Source organism: Hydra vulgaris, chromosome 13, assembly GCF_038396675.1.
Source record: "Hydra vulgaris chromosome 13, alternate assembly HydraT2T_AEP".
Taxonomy (NCBI): Eukaryota; Metazoa; Cnidaria; class Hydrozoa; order Anthoathecata; family Hydridae; genus Hydra; species Hydra vulgaris.
In genome coordinates, this window is record NC_088932.1 from 60,436,323 (window position 1) to 60,453,346 (window position 17,024).

At 27.6% G+C, this 17,024-nt stretch overlaps 1 protein-coding gene across 1 annotated transcript in view; it reads left to right on the forward strand.

Moving 5' to 3' along the window:
* The first annotated feature begins 351 nt into the window (after positions 1–351).
* The window catches only part of LOC136090255 (dynein intermediate chain 3, ciliary-like), a 30,438-nt gene continuing 13,765 nt past the window's right edge, over positions 352–17,024 (forward strand). The window contains exons 1-2 of the mRNA XM_065816501.1: positions 352–448; positions 10,875–11,146. Coding sequence (XP_065672573.1) covers positions 10,952–11,146 — 195 coding nt within the window. The 5' untranslated portion in view covers positions 352–448; positions 10,875–10,951. The remainder of the gene's footprint in view (positions 449–10,874; positions 11,147–17,024) is intronic.

Consider the following 17,024-nt stretch of genomic DNA (forward strand, 5'->3'; position numbering starts at 1 on the left):
CTATAAAAATTCCGAATATTTTGGGGAACAATAATGATAAAAATTCCCAATATCGCAAAAACGCGGTATAAAATATTTTCCTGGCTAACGCCCTGCTATTGCTTGAAGTCACCAAAATCCAATTTTTGATGTTAAGTTTGTTCAATCTAAAACTGGTATATTTTTACTTATGAGTGTACTTCTATTTAACTAAATGTATTAACTTATTTTGCATTTCTAATAATTTAAGCATTATGGCATGTGTTATGTTATTTGTTAAAATCAATGATCAAGGTAATGAAATAACATTATTTTGTTTTCCCTGAAACTGAAAAGTCAACTTTGTTTAATTTTTTTAATTTATAACAAAAATATTTTTCTTTGTTAAAATATAGGTGCATTATGGTGGGTCATATTTTCCAATATTGGATATGGGAGTAAGCACTGGTGAATAGTGTTTTCATTAAAGGTATAGTCAATAGTGAATAGTTATTCAACTTTGGTACCATAGTTTAGTGAATAGTATTATTTGTTAATGATCTTTAACAAATTTTAACAAAATTTAACAAATAGTACTATTTGTTAAGCAAACAGTTCTTTACTAAATAGTGCTATTTGTTTATTGAATAGTGCTATTCGTTTAGCAAGTAGTACTATTAGTTAGGTTAAATAAATTTTAATAATTTTAATTCAATTTAAATTCAGGCACTTTTATATATACCCTGTTTTTAATGCTCAAAAAACCCATGTGGCCTTGATGATATTAAAAAAAAATTGTTACACATACATATATTGTTTCTCTTTCTATCTTTATACTTATCTTATACTTCATTATGCTCATTGATCTTTCAAAAAATATATAGATTTTGATCTGCATATGGATTTCCATATATGGATAACGGGGCATCGTCCCCACTTTTTTGTAGCAGAATATTGCAATTGGTTTTCACTATATTCCAAACTAGCTAGAGCTCTGAAAATTTTAGCATTTCTGTAAATTTTAGCATTTCTGTAAAAAAAAAGAATAAATGTGCATTTTAAAATTATTTTTAGGTCCTTAAGACATTAAGGAAGGAGGGGGGAGGACCCCATTTTTTGTAGTGGAATTTTGTAATAGATTTTTCACTACCTTCCGTCCTGATGAAACCATGTTAAAATTGTTTCCAGGGCAGAAGACAAGAGGGTCCATGGCCCAAGGCACTATGGCCATGCCCCACCTTTTTTCTCAAAATACTTTTGAAGTAAAGACAACTTTGAAAATATTGTCTTCAAAATTTTTTTTGGTTTGTACTTGTTCTGTTTTATTTAATTATTTACAAAATTGCAAAGTCTTAAGATTTATTTAATTATTTACAAAATTGCAAAGTCTCAAGATTGCGTTAAGATTTGCTTAGAAGCATCAACAATCAAAGTATACATACGTCCAGTTGTTGTTACAGGTGCATCAATGATACAAATTATGTTGGTAATGGGAAACTAACACTCATCTGCTCTAAATGGCCAAAGTTTTTCAAAAAGGACCGTGCGAGTGCATAAATGTTACCACATTCATCGTTCCAATCCAGTGAAACGTATCATATTTACACAGAACAAACTCACCAAACTTCGATGTATTGATGTTGATTTGGTGAATAGGTTATATACTTTGAATATTAGAAAAAAGAAAACATGCCTGTTATAATAAAATCTTCACTTGCTCATTTAAAGCTTATAGTATCTATAGATTCTGGGCTAAATTGTTGGTAGCTTCTAGTTTCAGGGATTGTTCTACTTATCTGAAAACGTTTTTTCAAAGTGTTGCGCAATTCTGTCTTACTTTTTTAATCTTCAAAAAAATAATTCTTTTAATATTTTTTGCACAGCACTCAAACATTTTAATACAATTCAATATCTGGTCATTTATCAGGTTTAATAGACTTGCATTTGCAGTTAATCGTTTTACAGTGCCACCAATACCATCACATGGTGACTTATCATGACTTGTAGCAAAAAAATGTCCACTCTGCATCAATGTCAAAATCATCTTTATGGAGATAGATATTGTAAAGGTTTTTGTGGTTTTTATACTGTACCATCTGAACCATCTGAAAAATAAAGAATCTTTGAAAATATTAGGATGATTTTCTTGTAAATAATTAACTATTTGTATTTGACCTTCATACAGAAAAGCAACTGTCATGTTATGCTCATTATCTTCTGTCTTTTGTTCATTATCAAATGTCTTCTGTTCATTATCAAATGTCATGCTCATTATCTTCTGGCATAAAGCAAAGCCATTTTTCTTTAAGCTGGTCATTTTTGTTTAATAAATAGAGGGCAACATAATAATAAATAATAAATTGGTTAACATTTATTGACTTTGGCACCAATGGTAACTTTGGATTCATTTTGAATCACAAACGTGTTTTCTGCAAAATCAACTTAGACATTACAGCAGTCTTTGTCAACTTTTCCTTTTGTTACCTTAGGTATCTTGCTTGACATTTTGTAATGTAGGAATAAGGTGTTAATTTGTTTATTACCTCTGATATCATCAATTTGTATTCTTCAAATGTTGTTGTCTGACAGATCAATATTATTCTGGGTGTTTTCTTTTTAGTTCAAAAAGTTTTAAATTAAACAATGTAAAACTCTGTTAAAATCATTATTTTAGATGGATAACTGTTTTTAATCCATATACTTGCAAACCAAAAATCTTATAAACATATGTACTTTTTTTAAATAATTAAAGAAAGATCATTGAATACAGAAAGATCTAAAACCGAATGGAACAAATATTAAAAAAATGTTTGAAGACAATATTTTCAAAGTTATCTTTACTTTGTTAAAAATGCAAAAAAAAAATAATGTTTGGAGAAAAGTGGGGCATTAGTACACCACTTTTCCAGTACTCTGGCCTTATGGACCAACCCCCTTCCCCTAATGCCCCGGCTTTATGAAACCTCTGGTCATCTGCCCTGGAAACAATTTTAACACACATTTATCAGGACTACTCAAATACTGAAAGTTTCAGAGCTCCAGTTTGTCTGGAAAGTAGTGAAAAATCTATCACAAGATTCCGCTATAAAAAAGTGGGCCCTTTACCCAGTCCCCCCCCCCACCTTTCCAGTAGTCTTGTGCCCTGAAAACAACTTTAACATGCACGTTTATTGGCACTAAAGAAATGCTAAAATTTTCAGAGCTCCAGGTAGTCTGGAAGGTAGTGAAAAATCAATTAAATATTCTGCTACAAAAGTGGGGACCTTGTCCCGTTATCCATATATGAGAATCCATATATTTGCAGATAAAAATCTTTTTATTTTTTGAAATATCAATGAACATAGAATGATGTGTAATAATTTTTTTTTTGATGTCATTAAGGCTACATAGGTTTCTTGAGCATCAAAATTAGGTATATAAAAAATTTTTTAAATTTGTTTAAATTGATAAATACAGTTACTTAAAAATAATTTTTTACGTTTCTGATCATTTCATTGGACTTGCCACCCCTGAAAATAGCCAGGTACAAATTTTTAAATAAAAAAATTAAATGTTTTAAAGCTATGTGACTTGTAACCTCTAAATTAAAGTTGCAATCCTGAGGGGGACAAGAGGGACCTGGCCATCATCTGTTAAAAGTAAAATGGTCATATTTTAGGATCTTCTTGGAGCCAGTGACTAAAATTTTCAAAGAAATCTTATTTTACTAATCACTCTCAACTATATAAAAATCAGCAATATTTGAAATATAGGGTGACATTTTTGAAAATTTATGAGTCATTTGACATGGAATTACTCATAAAATAGACATAAAAATTGAACATAATTTTTATGTCTATTTTATGACATAAAAATTATGTGTTGCTATTCTTAAAAGGATCTCCAAGTGCAAAGACAAGTTGTTCATATCTTGCATAAACTTTAGAAAATAAGTTTAGAGTTTACCAAAACAACTTTTATAAAGTAATAAGTTTAGAGCTGGCAAAACAAATTATTTATTGAGATGTTAACAAAAAATTTTTTAGTCATGTTTCTGTTTATCCTAATATTAGGCTTACTATTCAGCTAAATCTTTATTAAATAAAAATATCTGCTTTGTTTAATGAGTGGTATGTATACAATTTAATTTTTTTTATATACAATTTTAAATTCAATACACGGTTTTTGTATACAATTTAATTTACGCACAAGCTTAGTTTTTTCCTCTTTTAATTGGCAATTGTAATAATATCTTTTCGCTGCATTTCAGCTTATGAATCCTTTTGGTTCTCAAATGTCATTTTTGACGACTAAACTTTGATCTGGCTGTTCTCAAATACTACTTTTATCTAAAAAAAAAAAAAAACAGTATTTAGTTTTCACCAACAAATCTATTTGCATATTTTCCACTTAATCCTCAAAATGTTATTTTTGGTTTTTAAATTTATAAGATCCTCCGTTCAACCAATGGAACATTTTAAAAACTTTTCATAGTTTAAAATAAATTCTAATAATAATACTAAGTTAGCAAGTTATCATTGAAGTTTCTTTTTTAAAAAAAGAAAAAGTTTTTTTATACTTTACATAAAAAAAAAAAATAATAAAATATAATTTAACTTTAACAATAATACCGAATATGCCAATAAAAATAATTATTTTTATCCATCCATCCAAATTGAACGCTTTAATCAGACCAGATTTCTTTCAAAAGAAAATTTCACAATCTTGAACTTTCTTTGGAAAAAAATAAAATGGCATTAAAAATGAATTTTTTTTTGTTAATATCTCAATAAATAATTTGTTTTGATAAGTTTAATCAACTCTAAACTTATTTTCCAAGGTTATTTAAGGTAAAACATTTTAAACAATCAAGTTCAATCATGGTAATCACAGGAAATTCGCTATGCTATCAAAGGAATTTTAAAACTTCAGAATCAAGTTCAATTATGGCATTCACAGGAAATTCACTATCTTGACTTAAAAGCTTGTAACCTTACCTATTTGTTTTCCAATAGTACCAAAAAAGTTAAATTTTGGAAAATTTTTTTCATCAAGCTAAATTATAAAATATCAATCAGATAGAGTTGTCCAAATTAATTTTTAACCCAATTTTTAAACCCAGTTTTTAATGTTATGGATAACTACTCCTTATCAACCAGTGTTTAAATTAGTTGAGTACCAATTGCAACTAAAGAGTCTCCAATATCCAAAGTTCATTAGCAAAGATTATCAGCTATTTCTCATGGATTTTGATTTTTTTTTATTGCAACTAATGTATTTTTTATTGTCTTACCCTCTCATTTACTAAATCCGTTAAATTTTAGATTAAATCTTTTCTGCAATCAAAGAAGATTTATTAAATATTATCTTTTATTGATGCTTTTTCAGCCTTACCTCGAATGTTTTTAATTATTTTGGTTTTACTTTGTTTGTATTTTGTTGTAATCACAAAAATATCAAAACTTTTCTATAAAAAGTTTTCTAGGATTAACCCTTACTTCTGATCTTTTTTGGAAACCATATATCAAATTTGTTGCAAAATTAGCATCTGCTAAGGTTGCATCTCTTTATCAAGCTCAACACTTTATTACTTCGGATTCTATTCTCTATCTCTATAAATCTCAAATCTTGCCTTGTATGGAACACTGTTGCCATATCTGGGGCAGATCTTCTAATGATGCCCTTTCTCTTTTAGACAAGGTGCAAAAACGCATTGTAAACATAGTTGGATCTGCTCTTGCAGCCAACCTCCAACCATTATCACATCGTCGTAATGTTACTTACTATAATGGGCACTGCTCTAAAGAGCTAGCGTCTCTTGTGCCATCTACTAAAATTCATTCTTGCGTTACTTGTCATTCAATTAAGTCTCATCCTTTTTCTTTGACTGTTCCTAAGTGCTCCAAAAACTCTTATTTTCTAGTCTTTTTGCTCAAACATCAATTCTTTTGAATTTGCTGATTCAAATAATTTGCTGTCCTTTAAGTCGTCTGTCATTCGTTATCTTGCTCTACAATCTTCATCTTTTCTCTTCAAGTAACCTCCAACTTTAATTAATGGTTGCTTGCAGCCTTGTTGGAAGCAAAGATGTTTAAAAAAAAAAAAAAGTAAAGTATCTTTTGCAAAAGCATGAGTTATCTAATAGTATCTAGTATCTATAATAATATCTAGTATCTATTAGATACATCATACCTGATAGTTGTTTGATTAGATACATCATACCTGATAGCAGCTTGATTAGATACATCATACCTGATAGCTACTTGATTAGATACATCATACCTTATAGCTGCTTGATTAGATACATCATATCTAATAGCTGCTACAGAAACCCTGGTAATATCTAAGTTTTTTTTTTTAAAATTGACGTCAGATTTTTAGGTATTTTTTGGGTTTGCATTGCAACTGTTACAAATGTCTGGTATTGTTTGACTTTCTATAGCTAAAAGGCATAATAATGGCACAGGTTGTGGCAATTATTAATTAGTTTTAATTCAACAGTTATACCATATTTTAAAAAAATCACAGTTTCAAAATAAAATTTAAAATGTTCGTGATATTTTAACATGCACCTATATTCTCACAATTTGTTGCAGATGTTTTAGAATTTGATTCTGTCCTATCCAAATATCTTAACAAACAATTTATCTCATACATATTTATACAATTTATAATACATCAACAAATCTTATTGGTAAAGTACTTGAAAATAATTTTTTAAATATTCTAATGTCTTTTGTAATGTTTCAATTTATTACAAGTTTATCAACTGCATATTTTTCATAGAACAATAGTATTGTAGAATAGGCTGAAATACTTTTAATTTTAATAAATATTTGTTTACATGTCTTATAACTGATCTTTCCTGCAATAAAATTCCATATTTTTATCTCTTAGCAAAGGCAGCTCTTATACATTTTAATACTATTTGAACTCATGTAGATTATTATTGTAATGGAATTGATATTGTTTTTGTTTAAAATATTTTTCCATGCTTTATATAAGGTTACTTTCTATATATATATGTTTGTGTGCCACAAAATTTGAAATCAATTTTTGAAAGCTTTTTTCTCAACCAATTTTGCTCAAATTTTGCACACTTAATCATTTTCGATGACAATACAAGGAAATGGAAAAATTTGACCAAAAAAAGTTAATTAAGTTAACAAAAATTTAATTTGTATTTCCCCATAAGAACACTGAATTAATAAAAAAAAAATTTAAAAACGTAACAGTAATTTTTCCTTCTACAAAAGATAACAAAAAAAGAATTTCTAGGCCAATAGAATTCTGCTTGCATAAAGCATGGTTTTAAAAAAAGAATTTTTTTTTGATTGACTAGTTGTAGTATAGAACATCTTTTTATATATGTTTTAGATCATTTCAAAGAAGTGTTTTATTTATTTATTGAGATATTTAGGATGCCAAAATGATTATAGATAAATATAACACATTTAAAAAGCAAATAATTAAGAAGACTTATATCTTGGTTATTTCTATACCAATTAATTATACGACCAAGATTATAACACATAAAAATTAATACTCATTTTTGTTTTTTTGAGCAATATGAGGGAAATATACCCCACACCCACAACTTTTGCTGACCATTTTTAAAATTCATTTCATTTTATATTAGTTGCATTATGTGCGATAAAAAATAGCAATATTTTTTTGAATTTTTTTTGTGAATTCCTAGTGATAGACACTATTTCTTATATCTATCCTGTTTATATGCCCGTAAGAAAAGTAACACCAAATTTTATGTTTTATTTTTAAGTCTATATTATGTCTAATTCTTTTTTAATGATTGAGTTACCATAGGCTACAATAAGGAAAAAAAGTGCCAATTTGATGAGTTTTTAGTAAAACTATTTTTTAGTAAACATTTTTTAAACACTGCATCTACGAAAGACTTTTTAATAGAAAAAATTATTCATGTTTTTTCCAATATCTTAACACATAAAAAAAAAATTGACCCATTGCATTACAATCCAATCAAACTATTTATTTTTATATGAATATAATAATAACAAAAAACAATAAAAATATATTATGAAATAAAAGTCTTTACATTTCATGTTTATTTACCAATAGTACGAGTACTAATCTTATGTACACACCAATTAAATAATAACAGCAATCATATAATATTAATGTAACTTTATTTACCAATAGTACATGTACTAATCTAATGTACACACCAATTAAATAATAATAGCAATCATATAATATTAATGTAACTTTAACGAAGAGAATTATAATAATAACAATAATACAATTAAATATAGTAATGAAAATAATAATGATTATATTAGTAATTATAACAACAACAATAACAACAAGAATAATAGTAATAACAATAATAATAGTAATATTGACGGATAAATATTAAACAATATTATTATTAATACGTAGTAATGACAATAATAAAAATATTATTAAAATGTAAATAATATGAACTTCACATATAATAATCATACTAATAACAATAGCATCAGTATTTTTCAATATATTTTGAATAACAACAGTATTTTTCTAACAAATAGCCAAAAAGGCAGTTTTAAAATAGTGATATAGAGTTAAGTGATCAAAGATGAAGAGGTGAGTTATTTAACGATACTTTGTATTGGTTTGTGAATTGTCACTGTATTTTACCAAACAACAATTTAAGGTAGATAATTTAAAGTTACTCAAAGATCATTTACTTTCTATCAAAAGATTTTTGAAAAAAAGTAGAGGACGTCAGAATTAAAATGATATTATTAAAAGTATATTATTTTTAAAGCCTTGTTTTGTAGATTAGATAATCTTAAAAAAGTCCAAGGTTAGCTTTGTCCCCAAACCTGACAAGCATATTTTAGATGTTATCCAAAAATTGCATGGTATCTTGAGTAAAGTTTCATAATTAACATAGTGAAGAATTTTGGCATCCCATTTTATCTGCACGATTTTGCTGCTAAGTTTTTAAGATGAGAGGAAAAAGATTTGAGTCAATTTTAATTCTAAGATATTTTAATCAAACTGTGGGAAAGATTTTTTGACTACTCAAACTAAAGTTTAGATTTTATATATTTAAGATTGATTTGATTTGAAAAAGATGAGTTTAGTTTTGTTGGTATTAAAACTTAGTTAGTTATAGCGCAGCTGTTGAAGAAGATCATGGTTAATATTTTTGTTAATTTTTTTTAATGATTTGTTATGAGTAAGTTGGTGTTGTCAGCATAATGGTATGCTGTTGAAGATTTTAGAAAGATGTTAAGATCATTTATAAAAATAAAAAAAGCAATGGTCCTAATACAGAATGATCTTGAGATACACCTGTGGAGTATTTTATTGACAAAGATTTGGCATCAGTGATGGAGGCAAATTGCGATCTATTAAGAAGATATAATGAAAACCAATAAAGAGCAATACCTTGAACACCATAGTGTTCCAATTTACTTAGGAGGATACAATGATCAACGGATTCAAAAGGTTTCTTTAAGTCAAGAAACACTTCACAAGCAAAAAGTTTATTGTCAAGAGCTTTTCTTATTGTTTCAGTTATTTTAGTAAGTGCATGAGTTGTGAAGTGTTTGCTATGAAATCCATACTGATGTTTGTAGAGACATTGATTTTGAAATGATTGTAGAGATGTTTGTTGAGACATTGATTTTGAATTGATTTTGACATGAAGAAAGCTATAGAGTCTTTTGTGCATGGTGTTTTCAAATACTTTGTTAATGTTAAGTTGATGAGAAATTAGTCAATTATTTGAGTGGTCTATTAGAGAACTCTTTTTATGAATAGGAATGACTTTGGCTATCTTATAAAAATCTAGAAAAGACCTTTATTAAAAGAATTATTCAGTATGGTCAAGAGAGGCTTAACATCAGAGGAAATAATATGAGAAATAAGTTTAAGACGGTATGTGGGGATACTATTTGCATCTAAACTTTTATCATTTTGTAGAGTATTTTAATCATTTTACTTTTGGCTGTTGCATTGTTTCATAGTTGTTGTTAAAAATGTTAGCAACAGCCATACTGTCTGAGATAGTGTTACCATTAGATTTGAGAATGTAAAATTTAATTGGTGTTGGGTTTGATTTTAATAATTTCTTTTATTCCTTTCCATGTATTTTTTGTATTGTTGAGGTTTTTGTTAAAGAAGAAGATGTATGACTTTTTGGAAATTCCTAATAAGTTCCTAAATAGTCTTATTCCTGTAATTCATCTTAAATTCATTGAATAGTTGACTTACTGTGCTAGAATTTTAAGATTATATATATTTTTTGTAGAGCTTATCTTTAATTTGTGACAGAACTCCATTAGTGATCCAAGGTTTGAATTTGAGTTCAAATTTTTTTTAATGATCAAGGACTGTGTTAATTTTTTTAAAAAAAAAGTTCGTAGATTCATTGACATCACCATTTTTAATATGAAACTCTCAGTCAATTTTAGAAATATGCTGAATAAATTCATTACCATTGAAATCCTTAAATGATCATTTAGTTGTTATGAATTTTTTTCTTTTAATAGAAGTACTAGAAATGCCAACAAACTGTGCCTTGTGATTTGAAATTGATATTGTTAGGTTGCTATAAATAAGTACAGGAATTTGGAAATTGTAAAAGAGGATATCAATAATTGTTTTAGAATTACAGGTTACTTGCATTGGTTGAATTGGTATTAAGAAAAAAAAGTAAGAACATCATTGTAATCAGATACAATAAGAATCAAGTTAATCAGAAATAATAAAGGATTCATTGTAGATTAGTAAGTCCATATTAAAGTCACCCATTAGCATAACCTTTTTATTAAGTTAAGGTTAAGTTCAGTGACTTAGGATTTAAGCGCTCAAAAAAAGAAATATCTAATTTTTTAATGTGCTAACTGGATGTGCATTGGATATTTTTAAATATTTTCTTGAATTTGGCATTGTCTTTGATTTAGGAACTGAATGTTTTAGCACAAGTATTGATGGATATAATTATTGATGGGATATTCGTAAACTGGTTGAACCTGCAGAAATGCTTTATTTGGTTAAAAATTCAAAAGAAAATAAACCAATGGGTGGCCTTGTTTTGGACTATGAACCTACTATGCCAACCAAATTTATGGTAGGAACTAAACAAGGTGCTGCTTTACTTTGTCATAAGAAAGCTAAAAATCCTGGTGACAATATAGTGGCTTCTTATAATCAACATACTGGATATGCTCTGCAGGTATTTAAGTTTCAATTTTTGCAGGTTACTATTAAAATCATTTTTATCAATAATATCATGTTTTAATAAAATGCTTTTGATATTTTTTTTTTTCATATTTGTTTATTGAAGTTCAAAATTCTTTAAATTAATGTTATTCATAAATAATAAACGTTAATATTTATTAAAATCTTTATATACTTTAGAAAATAAATGAGTCGAAAATCATTATCAAATTTTTTTCATTTTACACAGTATTTCATCAATAAAGATTCATCAGAAATGAGTGATCAAATTAATAAACTTCAGTTTATGCCAAATAAATTGTGAAAGCAATTTTGGATATATGTAGCAGCCTTTGATTGGAAGTGTAGTTATGTTTTAAGAATTTCAGTTTTTAAAAAAATTACAAAAAACTCAAAGTTTCATTTAATTGTTTTATTTATGTTTTAGTTTTGTTTGTATCTTATTTATTTTATTTTTATCTTATTCACTGCTCTAATTTATGTGTTTTAAGTTTAACTAAAAGGTATTTGAGATATGTTAAAAGACATCAATACATTAGGAATGAAATGGATTTCATTAAGAACAAAATAAAAACTGTTCCTTACTTGGATTTTTGCTCATTTTAAAAAAAAAGCTTCTACATTTTTAAAAAAGTTTTTAAAATGTAGAAGAAGTCTAATTATATAAAAATTGAAATATCTCTTGAAATAAACAAGATAGATGCAATTTAAATAGTTCTAGATTAATCTTAAATTTTAAATATTTTGTTTTCAATGTAATGTTTTAAAGTTGTGATTTTTATAAAGTATTTAAAACAATCTCCAATCTTAACTATATATGATGTAATTTCTAAACATCCTTTTCTCACATCCCATCTTGAGTCAAAATAACTTACTGTCTAGTAAGTTATTTTAATAGATCCATACCGTAAAAAACCGTATTGTAACTTCAATTAATAGGGTTTTTGATCCTTTCACTTTACAGCTGACTTGCTAACTGCTGTAACTGATAGAATTTATAGTGCATTAGATAAAGATCATGAGGCTAGAGCTATTGCTCTTGACATATTTCTAAAGCTTTCAACAAGGTTTGGCATTCTGGCCTTCTCCAAAAGCTTGCTTCATATGGTGTATCTGGGGAAGTTTTTGCGATTATCAAATTGCTTCTTTTTAATTGCTTCAATAAAGTCATCCTTGAAGGCCGACACTCTTCTTCATTTCCAGTATCTTCTGGGGTAACCTCAATGTAACCTCAATGTTCTTCCAGTAACCTCAATGTTCTATCCTTGGTCCTGTTTTGTTACTTATCTAAATTAATGATCTTTCTGACAACCTTACATCTAAAGTAGCTCATTTTGCTTATTTTGCTCAACTTTTTACTCCTGTCTTCTCTTTTCTATTGCTTAGAAGAGGCTGATCTTGAATCTGATCTCACTTCTGTAACAGATTGGGGCTTGCAGTGGCTTGAAAATTTTAATTCTAATAAAACTCATTTATTTACTGCAAACAACTATTGCAATACTGTTTACATTCCAATATTAATGAACAGCAACCCTCTCACTGAGTCCTCTTCTTTACCTCTTTTTGGATTATCGTTTCCTGCTGACCTTTCATGGTAACCATGTATGCAATTGATTGATAAATTAGCATCTGCTAAGTTTGCTTCTCTTTATTATGCTTGTCATTATATTACTCCTGATTCCATTCTTTATCTCTGCAAATCTTTTTTTTGTCCCTGTATGAAATACTGTTTTTCAAATTTGGGCTGGTTTTTTTAGTGATGCTCTTCAAGATCTAAAACATGCATTGTAAACATTGTTGGACCCTCTCTATCTTCTAAGCTTGAGTCTCTTTCCCATCGTTGTAAGTATCTTTCTCTTTTCTACAAATATTATCATGGTTGCTGCTCAAATGAGCTATCATCTTTTATTCTTAGTTCCATCAACTAAAACTCATTCTCACTTAATTCATTATTTAGCAAAGTCTCATTTGTTTACTTTATCTATCCCTGCATGCTCTAATAACTTTTATTTATCTAGTTTTTTTCCACGCACTTTAACCCTTTAGAACTCCCATCTTCATGTTTTCCTGACTAATACAACCTACAACTTTCCAAGTCTTCTGTCAACCGTTTCCTTGCTCTATAGCTCTATTTTTTTTCTAGTAACTCCTAATATAATTGTGGTTGCTTGCATTTTTTTACATCAATGCAAAAAACTTTAAAGAGCCATACTCATACTAAAATAGGTTACAACTGTTTTACAAAGCTTTTCTCTGTCGTATTTACTTAGCTCCAAAACTGCAAAACTTTTCATAGTCTTGTTTATATTTTTGTGAACAGTTTGTTTCTAGAAACTTGATAAGGTGTGGCTGTATGATGTAAAATTTCCAACCTAGACAGATCTTGTGAGTTGTGTATTTCATCAGATATTGATGAAGGTTTCACATTTCTATGACATTCTTGATTATTTCTTCTGGAAGCTTCATTCCAAAAAAATATATATATATATTTATATATTAACCAATATATTATATTTGTAAATATATAAATGAAAATAAATTTAATAACTTATTCAATAGCCTTTGAAAATTTCATCAAAGTCTCAATACATAGTATCATTAGAAGAAGTTGATTATGAGTTTATCCAAGCAAGAAAGTACTTTTGACAGTTTGGTCTATCAAATCCTCCTTTATTGTAACCATGCCTTTTTACAATTTTACTAGCTAGGAACTTTTTAGTTGATTCCTCAGCTGACAGAACATCAGTTATTCATGTTGAAATGTGAAACAAATGTAGTTCATGAGGTGGAATTATATCAACAACAAGAGTTTCTCCCAACTCCTCAATTATGCATAGCCTATCAGCATTTTTATAGACTTTCATGTGCTTATAAGTTTAAACATGGTCAATAAATTTGTGATACAAATCAGTCAAACTTTGAAAAGTCCTCAACAGTCCATTTGTGTCTTCTTTATCTCCTTCACAGTATTAGCAAGATTACTTTTCTCCATGTGCCCATACATTCCTACATTTAAAATTAGTGTTAGTGGCAAAAAGGCTATAAGTAGTGAATCAAATCTTATTTTTATATCAAATAACAAACAATAAAAAGCAATCAGTTTTTGCTATTTCTATAAATGAATCCTCCAGAATTACATAAAATACTTGATGTTTAGCTTACTGAAATTTCCAGTATTTGATAACCTTCAGGTCTGTTGTAACTGGGAATTTAACATATTCAGCTTAAATATTCTAATTAGTCTCTCCAAATTCTGGTTACTTTCTTGTACTTCACGTTAGAAATGTATTTACCACTGTAGTATTTCTGTTTCTGTTTTCTATTTGTTGCTTTTCTGGGTTGAAAATGTTCATTTTAATTTTCAGTAAACCTTATAAGCAATTGTAGGGGTCAAGTTCTCTATGTACAGAAATCTCTTGTATTAGTTTTCATGACTTAGGAACAAATACAACTTCTTTCTAAATCATATCAATCTTGCAATTTCCATTGTTGTGTGTTTGTTAAGAACTGTAATACACAATTACATTTTGCTTAAGTTAATTCAAATAAAAATTTTAGCTATAAATAGAGAGATGTATATACACATTTACTTTTTAACAATAGAAATTGGTAGTGAAATTTATATACACATTTACCTATTGCTAGAATCGATTCCTTAGAGTCTGATGTATTTATTCATATCTTTCAGTAAAGACAGTAACTTGTTTAGAAGTTTTTGGGTCTTGAGAAAGTATGAAGAAAGAATGTTTATTACTAGTATCCTAGAATATCAGAAAGATTGATATTTTTGGTGACTTTGTTTCCAACATGAAACCTTTGCTTTTATAATTTTATTTTAACACCACAATGTGATTTTTTTAAAGTATGTCTTGTCTGTATATGGATTTTCTAGTAAACATGTAAAATACAGCAAAAACCTTCCCATAAATTTCTTTTTCAAAATTTTGAACTGCGTAAAAGATAGATTGTTGCTTTGAGATAAGAAAACTTTCCTCTATCCAAACAAATTTGTATCTTTAAAAAACATTTTTAAAAATCAAACTATAATTACTACATCCCAGATAAACAATTCCTTTTCTTGATCATTGTATAGTCCATTTTAAAATTTAATGCTGTTTCATCATTTTTGGTATTTTCTGCAAGTATACAAAAGACAAAAATGAAACTCCCAAAAAATACAAATACAAGTTAATTCATTCCCAACAATTGATGCTTTGTTGGAAAAAATTTGATGTTTATCTGTCTATAAATTAACCCTGGAAGGAAAATAATTTATCACATAATTATTAACCAGAAAATACTACAGATAGTACTAATCAATCAACAAATCACTATTGATAGTACTGAGCAAAAAAATCAACTTTTAGCACTACCTCTAAGACCTGTATCACCAGCAATAGAATTATTAAAATCAACACTTTACAGCAAAAGTTGAGAAGAAAATAATTTTTTTTACTACCCTAACCATAACCCTACTAGTGAAAAAAAAACATTTATATATATTAATTCCTTTTAAAATATAAAAGTTATTTGACTATTAATGCTGCAACTGTTAGAGGCAAAAAAAAAATTTTTTTGAGTTTTTTAAAAAAATCCAGAATTTTTTTAAGTTATGCATAATTTATATTATACATAATTTATAAATTGCAATCCCAGTTTATTCCATAATTTTCATTTTAATTCAGTTTATTTCATATCTTGGAAATAAACAGAAGCAGATTTTAATTTGAAATAATGTGCCCTTGTTATTGGTTTATGGCGATCAAAAAAGTATAACTTTTTTGATTGCCATAAATTTGAAAAATGAATAACTTGTTGAAAGCTAGTTTTTGTTGAAACTCATTTTCAACAAAAACTTGTTTTCATTAAGTCCTTGTTGAAAACGAGTGAAACCAGTTTGTTAGAAAGATAAGTGAATATAACTTTATAATTCAGATGTTCAGATATGCCAAGGATTACACTAAAATTTTTTTTTTTTCAGTCCTAAATTTTTATATGATGTTTTAAAATTTTTTGATGTTGGTCTTGGTGAAAGTATAGATAATGTTAAGACTTGAAAATTTTAAAGCAAAAAACTTTTTGAAATATTTTTTTAAAAATCTGGTAGCTCCGACCCCTCTCACTATTTGTCCAGTCAGGGTAGGATTTTGAAATTGGTCAAGGTAGGGTTTGTCCAGTCTGTCATTTTTAGCTAAGTATTTAATGTTGCTCTTATTTTTAAAAACTCTCGAGATTATTTTGAGATTATATTCAAATACTCGAGATTATATTCAAATATCTCTCGATTAAATCTTTTGCTATTATTACCAAGATCTCTATGTTTTAAATTAACAAATTTTTGTTATCTTAAGTTCAATTACTCTCTGGTAATCATTGCAGATTCCATTCCTCTAGTTTAACTTCTGGTTAGTTAATCATAATAACAGAAAAGATTTTTTTATACATTGAATGGAAGCAACAAGATGAGAACCTTTTTTTTTTTACATATCAAACACTTTCAATTTTGGTCTGGTCTTTTGTCTGGTCTTTTCTGTAAACTATCTTTGAATGATAAAGTTTAAAATTATTAAATCATTTCATTTTAATCGTAGCACAAAAGTTGTCTTTCATGGACAACACTCTTCTTTAATGTCTTCTTAATGGACATTATCTAAGGTAATGCCCATGATTCTCAGGTCACTTATTCTTGTATTTTATCTCAGTTTATCTCAATGAACCTTTCCTCTAATCCTCACACTATCTAGACAAACCACTTAATCCAATATGAGATGTTCTAAACATCATGAAAGTCTAACTTTACAGCTTTTATAACAATGTTTTTATACAGGTGTTCTTCAGAACTCTCATCAAGTGTTATGTCAACTAGAGTTTAC